The 25,291-nt window shown below is 44.2% G+C and overlaps 1 protein-coding gene and 1 pseudogene across 2 annotated transcripts; one reads left to right on the top strand and one right to left on the bottom strand.

The window, feature by feature from the left end:
* Window positions 1-6,337: 6,337 nt before the first annotated feature.
* LOC133514952 (transcription factor MafG) lies at window positions 6,338-24,514 on the bottom strand. 2 transcript variants are annotated; one of them, XM_061847077.1, is made up of 3 exons: window positions 24,363-24,514; window positions 10,026-10,098; window positions 6,338-9,190 (listed from the first exon to the last, which is right to left on the bottom strand). In XM_061847077.1, the coding sequence occupies exons 2-3, from the start codon at window positions 10,059-10,061 to the stop codon at window positions 8,735-8,737; spliced, it is 492 nt and encodes a 163-aa protein (XP_061703061.1). In that variant the 5' UTR covers window positions 10,062-10,098; window positions 24,363-24,514; the 3' UTR covers window positions 6,338-8,734. The 2 variants fall into 2 exon arrangements, with proteins under 2 accessions (XP_061703061.1, XP_061703062.1); XM_061847078.1 differs by lacking the exon at window positions 24,363-24,514 and adding an exon at window positions 23,836-24,006.
* On the top strand, window positions 15,431-15,549 carry LOC133515150 (5S ribosomal RNA; annotated as a pseudogene).
* Window positions 24,515-25,291: the final 777 nt, after the last annotated feature.

Genomic DNA, 25,291 nt, shown 5'->3' with positions numbered 1-25,291 from the left:
CAGAGTAAAAAATTAATAATTGCACAGCCATGTGCAAAGTTCACCCAAAAAAAAAAAAAAATGCACAAGTGCTGCTATTTATGCTCTCTGAACATTATTTTTTTTTTGAAATTGCAAAATAAAAACAAAAGATCATCAGACAGTGTTAAAAAATGTTGCGACATAAAAACAAAAGTAGAAAATATTGTGGCGCGGTGTAGCAGCAATGGAACCTCGCTCGTACAAAAATCACACAAACACAATGCACAAAAGTACACGACGAAATATTGCAAGTGGCCCTTGAGATATTTTGCAAAAACAAATCACTGTCCATTCTTTCAAATTTCTCAGTTTTTAGAAAATTTGGGTATTTCTTTAACCTTCAAATGCAATAAATATTGTTTCATGAAGTATAGTTGTATTTTACTGTATTGGAGGGCAGTGTTGATGTTCAACCTGTTCATAATATTATCAAATTAAATTTACAAGACAAACATTGTAATGGAGGGTTATTATTTTGAGGGGGAAACAAATAAATATTGAGTTTTAATATCACGAGAATGGAGATGATTGTTTTTTTAATTCATTTATGAGATAGAGTTGTAATATTTGGGGCAATTTGTAATGTTAGAAGCTTGTTTTTTTTTAAAAATCAAATTTGTAATATTACAGAAATAAAGTGATAATATGAATCATTTTAGGAGTGACATTTTTTTCCTTTTCCTCAAATATTTGTCCAAATCCGAAGTGTCCGTAATAGTTTTTCACACACAAGTCCCCAAGATATGAAATAATATATGTACAGTGGTGCCTTGAAATACGACGCCTGACCTTTTTTTTTTGGTCTTGAAATAAGAGCAAAAATTTGACCTACAAGTGCATGTCAGACCCCCACCACAAGATGGCGGCAGCAAAATTCACAATAGTTTACTCACTGGGAAAGGGAAAAATCAGTTCGTGGCGCTGATGCGGCATTATTGGGGGCGGGGGGGGGGGGGGTATTCTTCATTTCATGTTTTCATGAATTTCTCCACATGAAATCACATTTCTTGCCGTGACGAGAGCAACACAATATTTTCCCTCAGAGTTAAAAACATTTTTCTTGTAATATATAATTTCAGTAAGAACACAAATTGTCATCCCCCCCACAATTTACAAATCTTTTTCTTAAAAGTATGCTTTTCCTCACAATGCTATTCTTGTAAAAAATAAAAAATATATATATATTTTTTCCACATAAAATAAGTATATTTTACAGAAAAATGTTCCTTATTTTATTTCCTGTTTTCATATAAATCTTATGACAGAAAAACATGTATCAGATTAAAAGCACGTTTAATTAATTTTTAAAAATAATTCATTAATTGCACACCCATTAATTTTCATGAGGGGAGATGATTCAAGATGTTTGTACATACGATACGCGGTCACATCAGCGACATATTAAACGTGTATGTCAAGGCGTCACTGTAACGCTGACAAAAAGCCGCTCCAGTACTGATGTTCAGGCAGCGTTTGGACTTTGGTGTCACTTGGCAAATCTTACGGCAGCCATAAATAAATAACAGCAAATTATAAGAAAGTTAAAAAGAAGACCCTTACAAAAGACAACACAACATTGATTTACTACTCCGTTCACACATTTCCACTGAGTTGCTGATTAAGGGTCTGCCGACGACCCCCCCCCCATCCCCATCCCTCACTCCACATTTTCAACACCTACGGTAAGCTACATACCGTTCACCTGCGTATACCCACACGGTCACTTCATGAGGTACTCCTACACAAATTAATAATCCCGTCCTGAAACATGGGGCGGGAGGGGGGGGCGCTCTGCCAAATTTATCACTTTTGTGGATGTTGGGCAGTGGTACCAGCGAAAAGCAAAGCCATCAAATTTCTGGGCAGAAGCTGTAACATTACAAGAATGGAATGAAGACATGACCAAGTGCTGTTATTTTGAATGTGGAAATGTGCATTTCCTGCGATGCATTAGCATGAAGCTAGCAGTCTCAACGGGACAAGATATGTGGTTGTTCCGAATACCCGTCTCATTCTCCTGGTTTGATGTTTAGTTTGACAGTAAACTTCAACTCAGTGTGCCTGTAGGTGACGTTTTGAAGAATTGTTCAACGGACCTTTCCGATGGCGATCTTAAGCTCCGCCCCCTCCGCCATGTCCCACAAGCTTTCAAAATGGCGACTGAACAGAACACGTTTGTAGTCGATTCTCTATCGCGTATTCCAGATAATATTGGGGTATGTTTTATTGCCAAATGAGTCGGACTTGTCCAAGAGAGTCCTACAGAGAGGTCTCGACTATTTCACGCAAGGATGTGTAAACGGAATTAAGATTTTGGACGGAGCAGGACGCAATGTCAGAGTTACAGCGAAACGTTGGCGATCGATGCAAAAAAGTTTGACGTATTGAAATCCAACGGGATGAAATAGTGGAAATTGTACTGCGCGTGTAAAGCAGGGTGAGTACTTTTTACTTGGAAAGATCACGAGTAATATCATTGGAGTCTTTCGAAGTGAGTGGGTGTATTTGTTTGACTTGGCTCGTAATGGAACCCAGTGCTTTGTCTTAAAAGTCTGATGAGATACTAATCGGCAAATAGACATTTCTCATTTATGTATCACTAACCCGACTCTTCGGCATTAAACATGACACACTTCGTTCAGCAGGTCAGTGACGTTCCCCAAGCGGATCTGAGGACCATCTACTTTGTAACATGAACTTTTCCAAGCGCACGCTACTAGCAACCTCTATTGCTCGTGGGACAACATGGCGGCAGGGGCGTGTCACGCCAGGGGTTAAGACAACGCGGCTATCTGATTGGCTATTATTGTAAAAGTGATTGACAGGTCTGAAAGGTCCATTTGCCAAAGTGCTGCTTATTGTCAACTGAGTTGAGTTCACTGACACCAAACAGCTGCGCTTGCAAAGTTAAAGCACCCCCCCCCAAAAAAAAACAGCCGAATGATGACTCCGATCTCGATAAGGTTTCCCTGTATTTCATTCCTCCGCCCGATGACAATCAACGAGAGAATCATAAAACATCTGATCTATAAAGCGATCAGAATTGGTCAATTCGACTCAATTCCCATTCTAATTCCAATTCCATCCTCGAGGTGGTCGCTGCAAATGCGCCGTGCGGCTCATTTTGCTTGCTCAGGTGTACCTTATGTTGTGTCTGGTGAGTTGACAAAATATATATTTCTCTCTACATATTTATATATATATATATATATATGTGTGTGTGTGTCAGTGATAAAGCAAGGCATCATCTGTAGAGGAGATTGCGGTGGCACTGTGAGCACAGTTTGAAGACACTTGACACGCACGCATAGGCGCAAATAATAATTAAAAAAAAGATGCAGACGCCACAACACGGGCACAGCGACACAGACGCATCAACGGCGGACGACGGCGAGCTACATCCGATCCCCACTCAACACCTCGCTTGGCCAGCATGAGACGAGGCGTGCAAATGATTGCGAGGAACCGTTTGCAAAAACGTGGTCAACGCTGCGGATTGGAGCCCTTTATGATCGTATTATTATGAAAAATAAATACTCAATAAAATAGGGAACAAGAGCTGCCTCGTTGCGTCTTCAGATTTTTTTTTTTTTTGCGTTCTAGTTCATCGCGATCTGTTTTGTCCTGAGCAAAACAAACGTAGTGCACACAAACAGCCCCCAAAAATCCCCCCAGCCACCCCAAAAAACAAAAAAAAAAAAAACAAAAATTAAAGCTTTTCAAAACACTGAATACCGACATTTTTAATTGACTGGCTAAAGTCTTTCTTTTGTGTCCTAATAAAACGACATTCGAAAGCTCGATCGCTCCTTCATGTCGGCGTCTTGGGAGTCTGGAGCAGGGCTGCAAAATTACGTCACGTTTCCACGCTGTTAATTTGTTGGTTGGGTCCAGTGGTTCGCAACGTGCGCTACTCTGGCTCACGCTAGGATCTACGGGTGTCAAACCCGAGGACCGGGGGCCGGATCCGGCCCGCCGCATGATTTTATGTGGCCCACGGAGCCAAACCTAGTGTGTCAATTTTCATGATTCTCGCAAAATCTGTACCAAAATTTCAAAATGTCATCGTCATACATGATGAAGTTGAGATCTTACAAGCATTTTTGTGTTACCAGTTGAAAAGCACATTCCCCTTGATTTCCAATTCCAAAACTAGTTCACGAAGATTAAATATTTTGATTGTTTCACAGTCACAACGGCCCCACAATGTGGCCGGGGAGAAAAATGAGCTTGAGTTTGAGGTACACAAAACTGAATTAAATGTTCAACATGTGCAGAATGTAATATTAAAAATGCTTTCAAGGAAGAAAACCTCATCCCTCATTTTTGACGATTTTGATAAGCTATGGTATTTTCATTTTGGTCATGATGGTGATACCTGGATTGGCAAGTATTTTTCTGGGGGGTGGTACTTGCTGCAAAAAGAGAAACACTGCGTTCGTTAATAGTTTTTCTTCTTGCAAATTTGGCTCAAAATTGGATTTTGGATTAAGTCATTTTTAAGCAAGAATGTTACAAGTATGCTAAAATTGTTAAATGAAAAAAAGACGCAATTGCATAATAAAAGGAATCAACTTGAAATCCACATTTAAGTCTGACACTGCTTTTTAAAATCGTAGTTGAAAGTAAAAAAAAAAAAAAAAAATCCCAAAACATATTATTTTTTGGTAGGAAAAAAAAAACATTTATATGATTATGAAACCTTATAATGTGTATGACAGATGAGTACTGGAAATAATGAGGCTTCCTGTGAATAGGAAGCCGGATATTGAGAGAAATTAACTTGAAAATACATACGTATTTGTCAAGAAACATGGACTTAAATATTGTTAAAATAAAAATAGTCTGGTTATTTTTGGGAGAAAGAAATGGAATTAAAAAAGTATTATATTATTATATTTCTATTGCGACATTATGACCATCCACTAACTAGAGTGCCTTTGATGATTGGAGCCAAAGTTAGAAATAGTTTGCATATTTTAGCCATTTGCTTTTAGGTGGCGGCACGGTGGAGCAGCTGGTAAACTGTTGGCCTCACAGTTCTGAGGACCCGGGTTCGATCCCGGCCCCGCCTGTGTGGAGCTTGCATGCTCTCCCCGTGCCTGCGTGGGTTTTCTCCGGGTGGCCACTCCGGTTTCCTCCCACGTCCCACAAACATGCGACATTCATCGGACACTCTAAATTGCCCCGAGGTGTGATTGTGGGTGTGGCTGTTTGTCACTACGTGCCCTGCAATTGGCTGGCAACCAGTTCAGGGCGTAGCCTGCCTCCTGCCCGTTGACAGGTGGGATAGGCTCCAGCACTCCCCGCGACTCTCGTGAGGATAAGCGGCAAAAGAAAATGGATGGATGGATGTTTTTGGGTGGAAAACTACAATTTCAAATTCTTTCCAATTCGGTCGCATTGGCTCCCATAGAATAGTTCCAGAACTGATCTGGAAATCGTCTGGAAATCTTTGCAACCCTGTTCCGTAACACCAGTGAAATCTCCAATCGAAAAGTGCTGTTATTAAAAATAATAATAATAATACGTGCCCTTAATCTGTGCTGTCCTGCAAAAAAAAAATGTTTCACCAATCGGGATTGGCATTTTGATAAACTTGATCGTCTTTAAAAGTAATTTAAAATCTCATCCAGTTTTCATTGGACAGCGCCAAACAGCAGCCTCGCTCTGAACTTCAGGGAGCATAAATCATCACCAGGCTTCAGAAGTAAACACCACAGAAGAAGAAGAAGAAGAAGCGAGAGGAGGATAGCACAGATGCCACGACGACAAGCTGACCTTGTTTACACCACCTAAGTTTAGCTCTACAGACTGGCTTCAAAAATAGCACGGCATTGACATCTATACAGTGAACGACACTGCCAAAAACTTGTCACTTCAAGAACACGTCACGTCACGCGCTACCTCACAGCACGCGGCTAGAGTCACTAGAAAAAAAAGCTATCAGACTTCATAGTAAGCCACTTTCGGTACGATTGCAAAAGAAAATTAAAAAAAAAAAAAAGTCAAGTCACAGATTTTTTTTTACCCCCACTCCGACGCATTTTTTCAACAAATGCGGGTATTTTACCTGGTAAAAAAAATAAAAATAAAAACACGTAGAGTGGGGGAGCCTCCAAAAGCTATTATTAAACACACATTAAGAGCATTTTGTCAACCTAATAACATAATTGCTTGGTTTTTTTTTGGAGTTGTTTTTTTTTAAAACTTTTAACTTATTGTAACAATCTCAATAAACACCCCCCCACCCCGTCTTGCTAAAAATAGCATCCCCCCCCCCCCCCCCCCGCCTTGATGAATGTGTAGATTGTCAGTCACCAAGGTCTCGGAAGTCCAAAGATTAACTCGAGGCAACTGTTCAAATTTGTCTCCATTTTTTTTTTATTTATTTTTTTTTGGGTGTTTGACAACTTGGGCAACTGAGCTATCGAGCTCGTGCACGTGACGTCACCGTTTTCACGGCGCCATATTGCCGGTCAAACAGAGCTGCTCGACATTGTGGGCGACGTTAAACCGGAGGAGGATATTTACAATACCCGAGACCTGTTGTGCTGTTGGTTGTCACAACAGACGAGAGAGATTTTCAAATAGATCATTTTTTGGAATACCAGCTGAAAAGACCAGAAAATATTGATCGGATTTTGGCAATTAAACGTGATGGATGGTGCCCAACCAAAATACGCACACGCCTGTGTAGCGATCGCTTCATTTCAGGTAGGAATTATTCTTCTCAATCGCAAATTACCAAAAAGTATTTATAACGGCAAGTTGGCTCATTTGAGGACAATGCATATTTAAAAAAAAAACTGTCGCAGAGGTTTACAGAGGTTAACGTGTGGCCGCAATCGCTTCCGTGTACGTCCCGTGGAGACGACTTCGTCCTCTTTTTTTGTGACTTTGTGTAATACCGGGGTCATTTATTTAAATATTGCTATCTGTATCGAATACTCGCAGAAAAAAAAAAAAAAAAAAATCGATGGATTCCAGCACAGGTTAACGTGTAGCCGAACACGCTTCCGTTTTCAGTAGCCGTCAAAAGCGTCACTATGTGGGATTTATTCCTGATGACGACAGATCCAGCAACAAAGTATTCGTATGCGTCCAGACTTTTCTACGCTTTCAAAGTTTTCCGTGTAAATCTCGACGACTTACTCACCGGATCCACGTGTAGATCCGGTTGTCCAAGACAAGCGGAAGCGAATAAACAGTCCAATTTCTTATCGCCGAAAACATCGACTTCGGCATGAAATACGGGTCCTCTATGCCGAGTTCATCTAATTTTTCCACGTACCGTCATTTATTGTCTTCTAAATGTCTGACGGTATCGGGCAAGAGTCTGGGCGTCGTGCTACAAGACATATTTCCGTGTCATCTCCGACCGACTTAGCATTGAGCAATGCTTAGCTTGACCTGCAATATGGCGAGGTAAACAAAATCACGTGATTTGATGACGTGGGTGCACGAGCTCGACTGGGCGAAAGATTCGTGGTTTCAATGATTTTGGTGCTTTGGGAGTTTTAGGATTTCTCCCACCCATACTGAAAGTCACATTAAGACAAAAGAATATCCACATCTTAACCATTAAAATAGTAAAGCTTGTGTGAGATTTCTTTCAAGAACAAAAAAAAAACCCACACGCATCTGATGGCCCTGTAAACAAAAACAACCACAACTCTACCATATATTCTCTAGTAGATTAAACGTTTAAGAACATTCAAAGTTTGCATCTTTTTTCCTCTTTTCGTTGTATTTTCAGTGCATACACGTATTATTGCATCTACCGGTCGTCTCGGCCATGACTGGTTCAGTTCAATGCTGTCGCGGGGCGAGGAGCGGAAAAGAATCCGAAAATTTGAGGCGCAATAATTCACACTTGCGGTTTTTGAGTTGTGTCTTTTCAAAAGGGGGACATATTACAGAAAATTGACTTTCTAACAAAGAGAGTTCTTACCCATCCAAAGGTCAAATTTAACCAAGTGCCTTTTTTTGCGTGCCCGAGCGAGCTGATCTCAATTTCCACCCCGCTGTGATGTAATAGTTGCTATTTTACAGTAAATCAAAGAAACAAAATAAATCACCCACAAGTTTCTCCACCCATGACTTGAAAGCTCGGCCGGGAGAAGATCCGCCATTTTCAAGCCACGTCCGAAAAGGCGAACAGATGGGCGCACAATCGTTAGCCTCCAGTAATCAGTACCTACTCGATCGATCAGTCGGACCGGGCGCAACAAACTGCTAAGCGGATGCAGCCTATCACGTGAACTGCTGCTCTCGTTGTCGTTACGAGCTGGACTTTGCCCTCGGTTCTGTCGGCGATCGGGGCCCGGGTATGCAGTCGCCGGCTCTTTACAGGCTATTTTCAGAAATATGTGCTATGATTCGTCATCCTTGGGGTATTTCGACTCGAGCATGTCACAGACCTGTTGTTAAGACACCTGGGAACTGTTTGAAATAGTGAACAGAAAAGCAGAATCTGCCTTTTAATCTACTCGAGGCAGTCAGTGCATGATCATCGCAGCGGCTTGAATGCTTCATGTAAACCTTTCAAAATGATCAGGAGAGGATTGTACTGGCTGTGAAGTGCTAAGAGACAAAAATAGCGATCGGGTCTTCGCAAACCTCCACGATAGCTGCACCGGTTGTCGAAAAGAATATTGCCATTGGAATGCCGTGTTACAACGCACTGACTATTTTTTGGGGGTCTTTCCCGCTACTTGGACCTCGCCTCCGTTTTGGATTTGACGATGGTGATGACGCTGGTGGCGGCCACTTTACCGGGGATGAAGGGCCCGATGACCGACGCCACGGGCCCGCGGGCCGAGGCGACGGGATTGCGCGCCACAGTCCTGGCGAAGCTCTGCAGCGCCTCGTACTTGGAGCGCAGCGCGTCCAGCTCTACCTTCATGCTGGCGTTCTCCGTGGCCAGCTTGTCAACTTCCTGCTGCAGCTGAGCTTTCTGCTTCTCCAGCTCCTCTTTCTGCGTGACACGCTTCACCCGGCAGCTGGCGGCGTAGCCCCGGTTCTTTAGCGTGCGCCGCCGCTGCTTCAGCTGCAGGATCTCCTCCTTGGTCAGGCCTCGTAGGTGCTGGTTCAGCTCGCGCACCGACATGCTCACCAGCTCGTCGTCCGTCAGGCTGGTGCCATTTTCTCCCGGCTCCCGCTTCACCTGGGGGGATAGGGGATTTGTCAGTGCAGGAGGAGCTTGTAGGACACCAACAACCGACCAATGACTGGTTTGCTGCTTTGAAAAATTTGAATGGATCTTTGGAAGATGTTTCGATGTTCGCCGGTCTGGTCCCACTCATAGAGTTAGCATACCAATCCCCACACCCACAAACAAACAAAAAAAAAAAAAAAAAAAAAAAACTGTACAAGGAGTGCTCGGGTTAAGAAGGTCTCGACCAAAGACGTTTCAACTTTACAACGCCCGTCCCCCGTCTCCCATTTTGTCCGTGTTTGTGCATCGCCCCAAAGAAGAAATCGGTGTCTTTCAGCAATGCTTCTGCAGCCAAAAGAAAATCCGTGACCATGGAAACGAAGCTCAAGATCATGAAAAGATTGGAGAAAGGAGAGACACCAACACCACCGAGGGTTCAGTCGGTCGACCGTGGTGACAATTATTAAAGACAGCGCCCGTATTTTAACGAATGTGAAGGGTTCCGTTCCTATGTCGGATACAACGGTCACAAGACAAGGTTCTTTGATGCTTGTCAAGATGGAGAGGATTGAGGACCAACCAGGTTCCTTGGCAATAGCTAAGCACAGCCTCCCCTTCTTCTTCTCCATCCACCTCTCAGCAGTAATGCTCAGTACGTCACCTCGTTTATTTCAATTTATTTGTTTTTTATACTTTAATGGTGGGATCCGTCTCAGGTCGAAATTCGAGTAAAGTCGCTACTGTAGGAACGGATCCCAGCTGCAGACCGAGGACTCCTTGTACTTCATAACAGTAGAAGCACTTCACTGTGCTGGTTCCCGGAGATGAGAATTGTAAATGTTACCTTTAGGGCCTTGCTTCCCTTGTTTGGAGTCGTCATACCCCGAGAATCACGTCCACCTGTGTTGCTGGCTCGTCTGTGCCAATGAGAAAAAACACAAGTGAGTAAAACGGTGTCAGAAAAGTGATGATTGTGCACAACGCACAATATTTAGACGAATCCAACTGGTTGTGGAGAAGGGGGCATTTATCATTTTCACGCTTTATTTTGCGGAATTCTCACACGCGGCTCGGACACTACCTCAAAGTGTCCATTTGGCTTCCTGCCCACGCCAATCTATGATGGTTTATAGCTTTAGGTTTACAGCAAAAATGGACAAGAATACGCTGGCTCAAGGGAGCGTCCCACCCGCATTTTTGACATTGTCTTCTTCTCCCTTCCTGGCATTGTCCTGCCACTGTTACGGCTTTCATACCCCCTCAAAAAAATGACGGGCACGCTTTGGCATCTTGCATCATTCTATGTTGTGACAACTGCTTTCAACACAAAAAGGACAGGCGAAGCCCGTGTCAGGTTGAGAAATTTCAGAATTATATCAAACTGGTTCGTCTTGTTAAAGTTACAGCTTTGTTACTACCGCAAATCCTGGGGAAATGTGTGGTCAGTTTTCACCACCTGCTCCCTCTGTGTCACATCAACTGCTTTCAACACAACTGGGTGGGAGAAGAGTCAGATATTATATTGAACACCCTTTTCTGAGATTGTAAGATTCTCTCACCACGGCGTTATCCGGTCTCCTTTGCAGATTTGAAACGACCTCAGAAGGTGGAAAACTGCTCGGTTTATTTCATCTCCAAAAAGCAACAATTGCTTTGAACAGACAACAGAATTGAAAAAGTGAGTGTCGGGCATTAAATTTCACATTCCATTTCTGACATGGAAGAATTGTCTCATATTGGCGCAGTCCGGTCTCCGTTAGGGATTTGACACGAGCTTGCGAGGTAGAAAATGGCTGTTTTTCTTTTTCTCATCATTCCAACAGATTGCATGCTGTGATATCTTTCAACAATAGGGCAGGAAAGGTGAGCGCCCGAGGTGGGAAATGGACAGCTCATCATTGGGGCTCAGTATGACAAATAGGAAGCTGGGCGTCCTCCAGCGTGTTTGCACCGACCCACACGCAAACACGTTTCCAGCCGTGTGGCCCTCGGAGCACCACTGCACCCCTCAAAGTGCTGCATCAGCGACCCGGGCGATCTACCGCCGTGAAGCCAGCTAGCGCATCGCTTCAGTAAGCTGATTTATACCTGGTGGCATGTTTGCAACTAAGCACGGGAACAAATCCACATTGGGGGGGCGGGGGGGGGGGGGGCAGGTCTTGATGTTTTATTTAAGAATCTAAAAACAACAAAAGGAACCTCCGAAGACAGGAGGCGCACGCGTCTGGATTAGTCATGTGCAGGCATGCACGTCAGCGAGCGAAGGACACAAAAAAAAAAGAAAAAAACCTCAAGACTGCCTGCCTATTTCCATGGCAACAAAAGAAAGGGTGCTACAGGTGGGCTGCTCGGATGATCCAAACGCAGAGAGAGACAGACACTTGTTAAAACTGACCTGAATACGACACCATCAAACGGGCTGGGGACGTAACACGAGGTCGCGTTGTGACTTGCGTTCCTGATGCCGTCTACTGATTGGGGGGGGGGGGGGTGTAGGCCTCTGGCTTCTCCTCATAAAAGTGCAATGTAGCCCGTATAAAAAGCCTCTCGCATTCTGCAGGGGGTTAGCTGCACCTATCACTCAATGGCCTTGCGGTGACTCATTTCCAGTAAGCATTTGGACCGCAGACGCAAAATATAATGGGATAATGGTCTGCCTGATGAGGCGCAGATAATGGAACAATAGATTGAAAAGTACTCAGCTAATACGGACTGGAAACAACGGGGAACGAATCAGTCCCGTTCTTGGAATGCTGTGCCAGGGAAGTGTTTTGTATTACAGCAGCTGTGCAGCACAACAGTGCGGGGCTGGGTGGGGGGGTGATGGCACGGGTGGGAATGCAACGTGGCCACCCGTGTGTACAAGTGTAGCGGCCAAGCTGCGAGCCTCCAGCGCTATGACAAGACTGTGGTAGCACAGCCCAAGCCCAGCTGCTCCCTTCCACCGCCAGACAAGCGGGATCTCATTCGCATATCGTCGGGCGGGACCATCACGTCTCCAAGATAATTAAAAAAAAAAAAAAAAAAAATCTAGCTCGAGTTACTGAACACCGCATTGTTCAAATTGCCATGACCAGAATCAGAAAAGAATGATATCCCTTATGTTGCCATTATATACCGTCGTGTAATAACATCAACAAACATCACCTCAAAATCCTGTTCAGTCGCGAGTTCAACATACTATAAAGAGCAATTTATTACACTGCCATTGACTCAAACTGGCACGCACGCTTCACCAGCGCCTTGCACATCAAAGTCTGCGCTCCCACCGAACCCTCGGCGAGACAAAAACCCTTCGGTCCTTTACAAAAGCAAATGACTGTTACAAACCTTTTTCATAAATACAAGGGACCAGTTCCATTGCAGGCATAATGGCTATGACACTAGCCCCAGCATGCTTTATTTATGTTTTGGACCATGAGCGGTTCCTTTCATTTGCCACACTCTCCTATTCCCCATCACTCTGGCACAAATTGATCTCAACCCTCATCTGCCCGTAGGCTGTTGTTCCAGAACGCTAAAGATTTTTTTTTTTGTTTTTTTTTAAGAGGTTGCCGAGCAAACTGTGATCTGGCCATCCTGCTTTTTAGTGAAGTTTCACGGCATGGGCATTTAGGGTTGCCAGAACTGGTTCCCTTGTATTTATTGACAAAAGATACATTCTGAAGTGTGTTGGGCAATGTTTTTCCAGCCAAATGCTTCACAATTTATTGGAGGTTTGCTTCAGAGGGCAGATAGATCATGACCAGAGTTTTGCAAGTCATAATGGAATGTTAGGCAACGGCCTAAGGAATCACCTGACTCAAATCCAAATGAGCATGCATTTTACATGCTGAAGACAAAAATGAAGGGAAAATATCTCAAGAACAAGCAGGAACTGACGATAGTTGCAGTCGAGGGCCGACTGAGCATCACCAGTGATGAAATCCGGGGTATGGTGATGTCGCTGATGCTTCCAAACTTCAGGGGAAAATTGCCTGCATAGAATTTTGTCACCGAGTATTCAAAAGCAAAAGTTTGATTAATCTGTTCCACTACTTGTGGGATCTTAAAAGTCAGAGGCATACAGTTACTACAGCATCCACCCGATGCGGATGTAAATATTCTCAAATGAAAGCTGGAAGTATGTAGTTAAAATACAGCTTGTTCATTTCATTTCCATCCTCATCGTGGCTGGGTTTCAAGCCAAAAAGATCGGAACTGTGTTACCTTCCCAATATTTACGCACCTGAGTATATGCAGTACAGAGTACTTCTCTGATACGCCTCGTAATCACAAAACTGCAAGGTTAACAAAGACGGAAGACAGAAAGAATGCAACTAGTACATTGATAATTGAGGACGTAGAGCCGGGCTTAGAGCTCAGGGGTCGTGGAAAGCTTTTTTTTTTTTTTTTTTTGTAGGCGCTTGCTAAATTTTTATGAATCGCCTGGAAGAATGCTGACAAATCAGCACTGATTGCTGGTCGAGGCGAGATCTATCACACCCACAGGAGATAAAAAATGCTGAGTGTGGCCACACAGGTAAAAAAGGAAGGGATGTGATGGAGAAGAAGGCGTGCACGGCAGAGGGGAAAGCGCCCGCTCGACATATTTTGGAGGAGCTTGGGAGGAATGGGCAAGAGGGGAGAAAAAAAGCACCGATCTCAGCAAGGATCACAGACAAAAACCAAAGTTCCAATTAGGAAGTTGGATTGAAGAGAGGGGACGAGACAACCTTCGAAATGCATAGACAGCTCACGGAGGAAGGTTGAAGGTCAAATGGGGGGGGGGGGGACCCTCTGATGGGAAACGGCAGTCCGGTCTTGAGCCTATGTCATGCTTTAATGATCTCATCCCAGCCGGGGGGTGTCTCTCTCCAAGGATAGTCGCCATTAGTCGGGGGACACTTTGTTGCCACGCATGGCACCACATGATGAATACTCATCACCTTCAAATCTTTCTTCAAGTGGCGGGGAGATAAAGACGCTCGAGAAGTGATTCTTCAAGGATATAAGCAAGGGGAATCTTCCATCAACAGCGGTGTCAAAATGGCAGTAGTGATGGGATGTTGCGAGGGGGTGAATGGATTTCTCAAGGTGTCACGGATGGCCACTCAGGGGGCCGCAGGGGGAGCGATCACCACCTTGACAGCCGTCTTAACAGGATTATTCGGCGCCAAAAGAACAACAACAATATGTATTTTTTTAAAATGGAACCTGCATCTCACATTTAGATTACGGTGCAGGGCTCCTCTGAATGCTAAGTGGGGGATGCAAAGGGGGCTTGCACATCATCATTACCGTTCCACGCAGAGGCAAGCGGACCCCGCACAATAAGGAATTGGGCACGTCACCATCGATTCCTGAAAAGCACGAGTCCCGGGCGCTCGCTCGGCTGGCTAATGACGCGGATGAATAGCAAACAGCGGCAGGACACGCCGATCAAAAACGTGTTTGGACAGCAACTCTGTTCGACACCTAGAAAACTGCCACGACCGAGCGCTGGCCAAAAAGCGTACTATGAGAAAACCAACTGAAATGTGGAATTGGATTGGACGGGGATTAGTCGTGTCGCTCTACCGGGCAAAAAAAAAAAAAAAAAACTGTTGACCATCCAATAAAAAAATAGGGAGACTCCACATCTAAAATGAAATAGCTAACTCCGAAGCCCATTTTAACTGTCACAAACCAGTGGAGGATTACTGCATGTTGTACACTCCAGGGTAGGTAGGGTTAAGGTAAAGCGTTAAGGGTAAGGTGTTCGGTTAACGGGTACATTTAAGTTTGTGGTTAAAGGTTCAGGTGTTTACTGTAAAATACTGTTTTACGTCTTCAATATCATAACTAGACAATACCGCAGAAATATTACTTGTCCTCATATGCGGTCTCAAATAACAGATCTGGATATTCAGACACTTATCATTCATCGTTTCCGAGGAGTGCATTCGATTATCGGGCATGTTGCATGGCGTTTAGCAGTAAATTCAAAACACGATGCTTACGATAGCTCCGGAAGAGGAAGGACGGGTGAAGTTGCAGACAACAGAAGAGGCGGGAGAGCAAAATAAATAGTTGTGGGCTTTGCAAAGGCGCAGAGAAACTATTAACTACTCAGTATTCAGAGCGTGAAAAAACGGTGACAGAAATAGGCAAAGGGGAAACCGTTCAACTTTCAGGTAGAAGTGGAACACTTGAAGGGCGCACAGGAAACATTACAGACAACTTTGAGCAGCCTAAATTTTATTAGACTGCAAATATGAAATGGTTCAGGCTTACGGCCATGCGAGTCTGAGGACACCCGATCTCGTCAGATCTCGCAAGCTAAGCGGCTTTGGCCCTGGTTAGTACTTGGGTGGGAGACCGCCTGGGAATACCAGGTGCTGTAGGCTTCTCTCCCCGGCACTTGGCATAAAACTGTGCCAAACAAATATGCGTGCATCTGAGATGACATGCTCTGGCGACCCCTGATGGGACAAGTCGTAAGGAAAAGAGGAAGAAATGTGATCCAGAGTCCAAATTGTCCTCAACACAAAACCTTACATTATATGAAATGTACAAACACAACATGATCAAGAAACGTTTTGATCATAAGCAACAAGGATAAGGCAGGTAGACAGCTCGGCGGCTCGCACGACAGGCTAAATTATCCAGTCAACATTTTCACTCAGTGTTCTTCACTGTGAAAAAGCACAAACCGTGCTCGCTCAAACGCGAATCCACCGCAGAAGATCCCATTTAAAGTCCTCAGCTCACAAAAAGCTGATCGTTACCTGTTCAATTGAGTCAACACAAATGGAACAAAAACTAAGAGGAAAAACTAATCAAAATAAAAGCCGTTAAGAGCGAAATGAGAATTTTCACACGGCGCATGTGGGAGCTAACCGAGCAGTGGCAAGTGGGACGCAAACGTAGCGCTCTAAATCTTCCAGTCAGTGACTGCATGTCGCACGTATGGACCCGAATGCAACACATAAGTCAAAGAATCAAAGTGTAAAGCTGCGAGTCCTATCAGGCCAACAGGAATGGAACAAAAAACTAAGGAGACACCCAATAAAATAAAAGCGCTAACAGTGATAATGACACAAGGCTTTTCACGAGTGACAAGCGTACAGCGGTTCCCCAGCCACCAGCCAGTGCGAGAAGCTAATGTAGCAGTCAACAGGCACTCAGTGCTCCTTCGAGCCAGACCGAGGGACTCGAACGCGCGACAGCAGTCACACGAGCCCGCGTTAACACTTTGACGCTGGCTGAAATGAGATGTAGCGATGTGCTCAGACAGCTTGTGTGATTCGCCACATCGTTTTCAGAACAATTTAGATTCCGACTCCGTCGATTGAGCTCTTCAGAAACAAGCAATGAGCGATCTCCCCCTCAGTCACTCTTGATGTGTGCCGTTTATCCTCCAAAATGAAGGCGTCGTCGCCACCTGCTCCATAATGTCACACAAGGGGAAACACTTGCGATTGGACTCATTTATCAGTGCTGATACTGGGCCACTGGCATCTGTAGCCTACATTTACTTTGTTTCGACAGTGTAACCTGTCACACAAGGTTTGGATTTCTAGAGACCAGAGCCTGCAAAACTACAGTAGTTTCTTCAAGGGGACACATTACAGAAAGACTTTTTATGTATGCGTGTGTTCAAATAGTTGGCTCTCGGGAGTGCCTGCCCACCCCTTCAAGTGCGAAATTAAACACCCAAGTAAAGCTACTGCCGTCTGCCTATTTCTCAAAATAGTCTGTGAGTAAGCCGCTCAGATTTCGCCGATTTGGGACACAACAGTGGGGTTCATTTACGTCACACAATACTGACTACACTATTGCCAAACATACCGAAATGTCTGCCCAGCCAACGTAAAAAATGTCTACGGTACGTTATGACGCTGTTGTAACCTTGGCAATTCTGATTCACTCGTCGAGAAGGACCAATCAACCCTCGTTTAATCGTAGGTGTGAAAGAGCGACTTTATTGCAAAGATTATTGGATCAGGACTCAGTATCAGTACATACTCAAACGCAAGTGACTTAGACTCAGGTACAAAGAAAGAAAAAAAATGAAAACTGACACCAAACAAATATGGGCGTTCATCTGAGATGGCACGCTGTGGCGACCCCTAACGGGACAAGCCGAAAGAAATACATACTCGTGGAGTTATTTATGTGTCATTTCAATTTCTTTACAGGCTCCCTCCCTAAAAGCTGTTGTATCGAATACGTCTCACTCAAAATAGACCCAAAAAAAAAAAAAAAATCCAAAAGAAGCAGTTAATCCAAATTAAGCACTTGGACCGGCCGTGGAAATGTAATATTATACCGACGGTTTTAAATAGCAGATTGACGATTCAGTATTCTTGCAAACATGTGACTGTCCAAGTGGAACATTAATGTCTGGAATATGTATCTGGTTCATTGGGTTGTTGAAAAAAAAAACTAAAACAGGTGACTCATCACCCTCAAGGGAGGACAACAGTCGGTTCTAAAGTGAGTCTTATTTGAAGGGACTCAGGTTCAACAGGTTTGTATCCTCCGACGTTTCGCCGGAAAATGATGTTTTTCCCCCGGTAGCTCAGCAGCTGCCGTAGCTGCTCTGTTAGCGTAAGCGGGCGGAGAGACTTTGTCGGTTCGCCTCCGTATCTGCCTGGGGAGGACTCGGTTAAACAAAAAGAGTACAGCTCGGGAGACTCTGGGCCTTTGGACCGGTAGAGGTATAGGGGTCTGTAGGCGGCCCACTCGCTGGCAAATAAACAAAACTAAATAAAAACAGTCGCAAGCTGCACGGTGGTGATGCCCGCGTACGTACAGTATGAAGAAGCGCCAGGTGCGGTGATGTAAAGCCGAACTCGAGCCGTTTACAGCGGGTTTCTTGTCAAAGTTAAATCATTTGGATCGATAGTAACCGATCAAAAGCATCCATTGCTATTGTGCGTTAAAAAAAAAATATTTGCCTTAAGATCAATTCTGCTTGAATATAATGGCTTTCAAAAAAATGAAATATTCACCTAAATCAGGGGTTTTCACGTTAGGGGGTGCAGGGCTACCATGAACTGCTGTGAGCACTTCTCAATATTGAGTCCCACCCAGCTGTTATACGTCACACACGTTCAGGTTGAGAACGCGGTCGCCATTTTGCTCAGGTGAATTCGCGTAAACAAACCGTAACTGAGCAGGAATCATTTCAGAAAAGCGTATGAAAGGGGGCGCTCTGCTGCGTTATCGGTTGCTGAAATGAAAGTCAAGAACCAGTGCGAGAAAACGGAGCCGTTCGCAACCAAACGGCGACAACTGCGCCTGTCTCGAATTAGCGGAGCCGATCTAGCAGCCGAGTCATTCCTTTACGTCACAGTTTGCTCAGAGCATTTTCTTCTTGGTAAGTATTGGATACCTTTTAAAATTTCACACCTACTTAGCGATAACTAAGTTCTGGGAAGGAGAAGTATTCTTTAGGGCCAAGGGCCTACATAATACTCGTGTGTGAATGCAATGCATGTCTCCAAAATCTGTATTTTCTGTTTAATTATCATAAGTTTGCAAAAACGAGTTACCGCACCGCTAGCTGTTTTTCGTGAGTTAAAAATGTAGCTGTGGAAGTGGAGAAAGAGGTGCGGGCACCACTTGGGACTCATAACGGTCGAACCTCTCTTTCTCCCTCTCGGTAAAAAAAAAAAAAGAAAAGAATAATCTACACCTCTTTCGTTGGTATAATCAACATAATTTAACGCCACGCTGACTGTAATCACGCAGTACATATTTCAATTGCATTGTGCGGTACATAACCTGAGGAGTGTGGAGACCGCCCGCATGACGAACTCAGCCATTGATGAATTGGTTGTAGGCCTCCAGACCTTTGTAATTCTTTAGTTGGTCCATGGTATAAGCGCTTTTCGAGAAGAGGAGATAGTTGACGATGTCTGGATAAGTTACCGACGCCCACAGTTCGAAGTTCTTGCTCCGTTTTGTGTTTCTCCGAGTCATATGGGTCAATACTGTCCATCAAAGCGCACTTCTTGCCGTAACGGGTTCTTGAAACAACATCTAATGAGCCCCGATAACTATCCAAAGTCTTTGTAGCCGTCATGCGTCACTTTTAACAGTCGTACAAACATTTGCAAAACTCCGGTTTGTATGCAAAACAACGGCGTGTCAGTAGAGCGAACCCATCCGACATGGCCAGGCGAGCCGGATGTAGTCACGTGGTCGAAAACAGTCTACTGATATTTTTAATTGATGCCCAAGGAATGTTTGCAAGCAGCAGGGTGGGGGGTTTGGGGGATTTACAAGCATGGGGGCTGTGCTGAAAATTTCATCTCTAAAAATAGGGGGGTGCAAAAAAAGGTTCGGGAACCACTGCCGTAAACCATGGACTGTGTATGCAGCTCCTAGATTATATGACAGCAAAATACATAAACGCAAGATCGTGGACCTGAAACGCTTCGAGCGTATTGTCAAAGCATCCAATCGAAGTGTCTATTTTTAGCGAAGAGTGTTAAAAACTTCAAATATATTATTACAACCACGAGGGATGAGGTCTACCTGCAGGCGACGAGAGATTCCTCTTTGCGACGACCCGCTGAATAAACGCAAAGGAAAGTAAATGACAAAAGCGTATATAATTTCAAAGAGGCGGTGTGAAGCGCGTCCCGCGGGAGCCGTTCCACCCACAGAGGACTCGTCAACATTCTTTTCTGCAGCGATACACAGAAGCCCCCTGCCGTCTTCCCACAGTCGTTAAAATGCAAAAGGAAACGACAAAAAAAGACGCTTATTTTTGTCACGCTGCAACTTTCTTTCATGTATGTCTGCTGATTATTTTTCTGCATATTTTAAATTTGACTCCTTTTGTACTGGGGTTGTCCACTTAGAACAAGATGTTCATAATTGAAATAAAGTCTGAATGAGATGAGAATGGACCTTTCCGACCTGTCAATCACGCGTACAATAATAGCCAATCAGATAGCTGCATTGTCTGAACCCCTGGCTTGACACGCCCCTCCAGCCGTGTTGTCCCACAAGCAATGCCGGTTGCCAGTAGCATGCGCTTGGAAAAGTTAATGTTACAAAGAAAATGGTCCTCAGATTGTGCTTGGGGAAAGTGCAATTCTGATGAATTCTGGGTTCGATTACGACCATAGTCAAATGAATACACCCACTTACCTGTAAAGACTACAACGATATTACTCGTGATCTTTCCAACGAAAAAAAGTACTCACCCTGCTTTACATGCGCAGTACGATTCCACTATTCTATCCAGGTGGATTTCAATATGAAGTTTGTGAGGCGTCAAACTTTTTTCCATTGATCCCCAACGTTTCGCTGTAACTCTGACATTGCGTCCTGCTCCGTCCAAAATCTCAATTCCGTGTACATATCCTTGCGTGAAAAAGTTCAGACCTCTCTGTAGAACCCTCTTGGACAAGCCTGAGGCATTTGGCAAAAAACATACCCCAATATTATCTGGAATACGAGATAGAGAATCGACATCAAACATGTTCTGTTCAATCGCCATTTTGGAAGCTTGTGGGACACGGCTAAGGGGGCGGAGCTTAAGATCGCCATCGGAAAGGGGAAATGTTTTATATATGTTTTAGAAAACACATATACAGCTACACGGCTAATTTCGTAATATTACAAGATAACAGTTGTAATTTTATGATCTTGAAACAGAATCATCTTTATTCACCAACCCAAAAATTCTGATTCGGTGTCATTTTTTTTTCTTTAAACAGATGCGAATGCCAATTTTAGTCACCGCTAATTTGAGATTTTTTTTTTTTTTTTTAATGCACACATACAGTCTAAACATCGTCTCATGTTCGATGTGCCCCAACAAGTGAAGAAAACGGCGAGTCTCATTCAAGTTGTGGGCGCAAAGTCATCAAAGACGCTGGGGTTGAGAGAATCTGCGACGGGCATATCGCAACGCTTAGCAATCACCCTTGCAAGAGGTTTCATCACCGGCCCCGTTGCTAAGGGTGAAAAAAAAAAAAAAATATATATATATATATATTATATATAATGCGTAATATATTGATCTTGTTTCCATGTGTTCCCATTTCCCCTCTGCAGCTTAAGCAGCACTTTTGCGGACGAATCCCACGTTTGTGTTCCTTCCTCGAGGCTATTAATTGTCCTGAATAGGCGCAACCGCTCCCAGGGCACGAGGCTGCGTGTCGGCCATACGGGAAGGCATTGTGGTCCCAAGTCTTGTTCGGGGTTTCGTCAAATCTTCTGTCCAATTCTCTCCTGCAGAAAGTACACTGCGGGGTAGTTTGGACAACAAATTAAGTTCTCAGGGGGGGGAATATATATATATATATTATTTTTTTGCTAACAAAGACTTTGCTCGGCGGCACGGTGGCGCAGCTGGAAAGCGTTTGTCTCACGGTTCTGAGGTCTCGGGTTCAATACCGGAGCCACCTGTGTGGCGTTTGCACTTTCTGCGAGAGTTTTCTCCGGGTGGGTACTCCGGTTTTCCTTCCACAACCCAAAAACACGTTAAATTGCCCCTCGGTGCGATTGTGAGTGCGGCTGTTGTTTGTCTCCATGTGCCCTGCGATTGGCTGGCGACCAGTTCAGGGTGTACCCAGCCTCCTGCCCGTCGACAGCTGGGATAGGCTCCAGCACTCCCGCAACCCTTTTGAGGATAGGCGGCGAAGACAATGGATGGATGGAAGGAAGGAAGGACGACTTTGTTCAAAACAAGTTTGGCTCAGTTTTTCCCCCTTCTGGCAACTTCTTGAGTATCCTGAAACCAAACATGCTCTGAAATACATTTTTTCTCGTTACTGTCGGCCAGAAAATGATTCGAGTCACGTTGATTCTTAGCGGGAATTACAGTTGAATGAAATTTGTTATAGAGGGTTGGAAAAGTCCCAATACATCTCAAAATTGAAGGAGCTGATTAAGTCTGCTCTTTTTGCAGCCACGTTGTTATTGGAAGTTGTGCACATCAGTGAAGACCTGCTTTAAACTACATAAGGCACTTAAAAAAAAAATCTGCTGATGAATAAATGATCGACTCAAAACCTGACTTTATTGACCGAGTTTAACAGCGAACATATTTCTGAGGCAATCTCCGGCTCATTTCGGCATCGCCAGGCTCCTACACGGGCCCTCATTTATAGTCGTTACCTGGAAGGCGGCGACTGGGTGCTTTATTGCGAAGCCGAGCACCTGCCTTCTAAAACGCATTTAAATGCATCGCACACCCGCGGACGCACGCGATGATGAAATAAGTCGGCTAGGCGAGCAAGAACGAAAGAGGGGAAACTTCAATCTGCTCATAAATGCTCAACAGTTTCCAAGGTGACTTTAAAAGAGAAACAGTGGCAGATAATTCATTACCGAGCCTCCGTGCAGGCTAATGGGCTGAAAATGTCATTCCGCAGCTCGAGAGGGGGAGGAAACGAGACCATCTGCCCCGTCAAAATAAGAGAAATGGACAGTTAAATTGTGTGAAATGCTGTCAACGGAGAGCTGGCTCGAATCACAAAGAAAAGAATGCAAAACACAAAGGAAGAAAATGGTAATTAAGTTGTAATACTATTACAAAATGTTAATTTCTTCCTTCAGAAAAAAAAAAGGATTGATGCGAGTAGAAAGTTGTTGTAGTAAGAGAGAAATGTGTAATACTATAAGTAAGGCATTTAACGGGGAGGGGGGGGGCAGAAAACTAGCAATAGAAATACTTTTTTTTTTTCGTTTGTTTTACCACTATACATTTACTTCTTTGGAGCGCAGCAAAACAGAGGCGTGACAGAAGGAAGGAACGAGCACATGAAGGCAGTCAGAAAAGAGAGATTATCAAAAGGGTGCAAGGACGAATGAGTTAAAACAAGTGTGATGGGAGGTGTGACGGAAAGAAGGGAATCATGAAGGAACGAAGGAGCACAGAAGGGAAGGCAGGAGGAATGACGAAAGGGATGTCAAAAACTGTTTCGGCGGAGGAATGATGGAGGCAAGAGTGAAAAGCAATTGATGGAAGGAAGGATGTTCCTGAGAAACAAAGGGAAAAAGCAGACTACAGGGAAGGAAGGAAAGAAAGATGGGAGGAAGGAAGGAAGGAAGGACATGTGGATAAAAACAGTTTGGAAGGAAGGAAAACAGGAAGGGAGATTTCAGTGAAGGACAGACAGAAGTAAGCATGCAAAAATAAAAAAATAAAATAAAATAAAAAAACACTCCAAGAAACCATACATGCCCGGCAGAAATGACTGAAAATGTAATAAAATACCATTTTAAAAAAATAGGAGTGAATCCTCACTTTCGGCCCGCGGTATAAATTGCTCGGCGTGCGTTTTCTAAATGGATGTGACAGCTTGACACCGATTTGGCACTCGCAGTCTGAAGCCTTTCACGACAAAGACACATTTCCCACAGGACGCTCATCTCGAACGAAAGACCCCCTGCCTTGATCCTGCCTCCAAACGGTCCTATGTGATGATTCAGCATCTCGAAATAACAATAACCACGCTACACAACAACAAAAGACGTTTGCTTTTTGTTGTTGTTGTTGCTTCCCCGTCCTTCCAATTTGGCGTTATGCGATAGCAGATTCGTCACGAGAATAATAATTTTTTTTTTTTTAAAAAAAGAGTGCTGATTAGAAATCAAATTACCCTAAAAGAGGTTATCGCGGTTTGGGTGTTGTGAAGGAGGGGATCATAAAGTCGACCGACCTGGCTCCGCTTTGGGAATGTTCCGCTTCGACCGCTCCCGCTTTGACGGCGAGGTGATGAAGCAGCAGCAGCAGCAGGTTCGCATGAGTTGATGCTAGCCGAACACTTTGGACATTCCACGACCCCCGCCGCGCGTCAAAGTGTCAAACAACTCCCCACCCCCGCCTTCTAATAAACAAGAGGAGACCCCCACACCCACTTCACATTCGGAAGGTATCCACAGCTCCTCAGCGTCGCGTCCCTCCCGTTGCCCACGAGCTTTTTTATTTTTCAAATGACATTTTTCTACATAAAATTAGGACTTAATTTTTCGCTTTCGCAAGGCGCAATAACACTTCCGCTTTCGAAATAGAACAGCCAGGTGAGGGAGGGGGGGGGCGCGTGTGGCTCCAGCCAAAGGAAGCTCGTGCTCTTACTTTGAAAGTCGTCTCCCGCCGTGAATTGCGCAACCTTGATGTCAATGAGGTAGGTGGCTAACGTGCGAGGCTAACCGATGATAAACTGTCAAAAAACAAAAACACACCCACCTGACATGCAAGGGACGTTTCCTTCAAGGTGCAAGCCGTCAGTAGCTTCTTCTCGAAGCGCGCAGGGTTCACATTTGAGAGGTCCGTCGTTCGTGTTTTTTGGAAGGGGAAGAAAAAGGCACGCTTCTTCTCGTTGTTGACTGCTTGTTGTAACTCGGGCGGACGTCATCGTGTTTGGTCACGTGACTTCATTCATGAAGCCCCCCCCCCAAAAAAAAAAAAGAAACGCGCTTCTGTTCATTAAAAAAAAAAGGACACGGAGTACTAAAGTCCAAATTTGGCCTCAACGGTCACGTTTGATTGTTTTAAACGACGAGATGGGCCCCATCAACATATCAAAATATTCTGTGTGACTAATTCAATCTTTTTAATTGCGTGATGTCAAATGAATTAACCACTCAATTATTTAATCAATGAAATTACGAAAATATTTGAAATTATATAAACTCTAAATAAAATAAAATATTTCCTGAGATTGAAATGAATAAACTTTACAAAATAAGTTTTTTTTTTTATTTCACCAATGTTAGTGGGGGGAAATGCATCGTTAAAGCAACAAATGCCGCTGAAACCGTGATTTTGTAGATGCTCGGTGATTAACAAAGCACGGCGAGAGATGTCAGGAGGGAAAGTTATTAATATAATATTCGTATATTTATCCATCCACCCAATTTATTTTGACGCTTATCCTCACGAGGGCTGGAGCCTATCCCAGCTGTTACAGCCTGAACCGGTTGCCAGCCAATCGCAGGGCACATGGAGACAGATAACAATCGCGCTCACAATCACACCTTGGGGCAATTTAGAGTGTCCAATCTATGTTGCATGTTTTTGGGATGCGGGAGGAAACCGGAGTGCCCACGCGGCAGGCACGGGGAGAACATGCAAACTCCACACAGGCGGGGCCGGGATCGAACCTGGGTCCTCAG

This window comes from Syngnathoides biaculeatus, chromosome 16, assembly GCF_019802595.1.
Source record: "Syngnathoides biaculeatus isolate LvHL_M chromosome 16, ASM1980259v1, whole genome shotgun sequence".
Classification (NCBI taxonomy): domain Eukaryota; kingdom Metazoa; phylum Chordata; class Actinopteri; order Syngnathiformes; family Syngnathidae; genus Syngnathoides; species Syngnathoides biaculeatus.
Note: the sequence above shows the minus strand (reverse complement) of the source record. Positions and strands in the feature narration are given on the sequence as shown.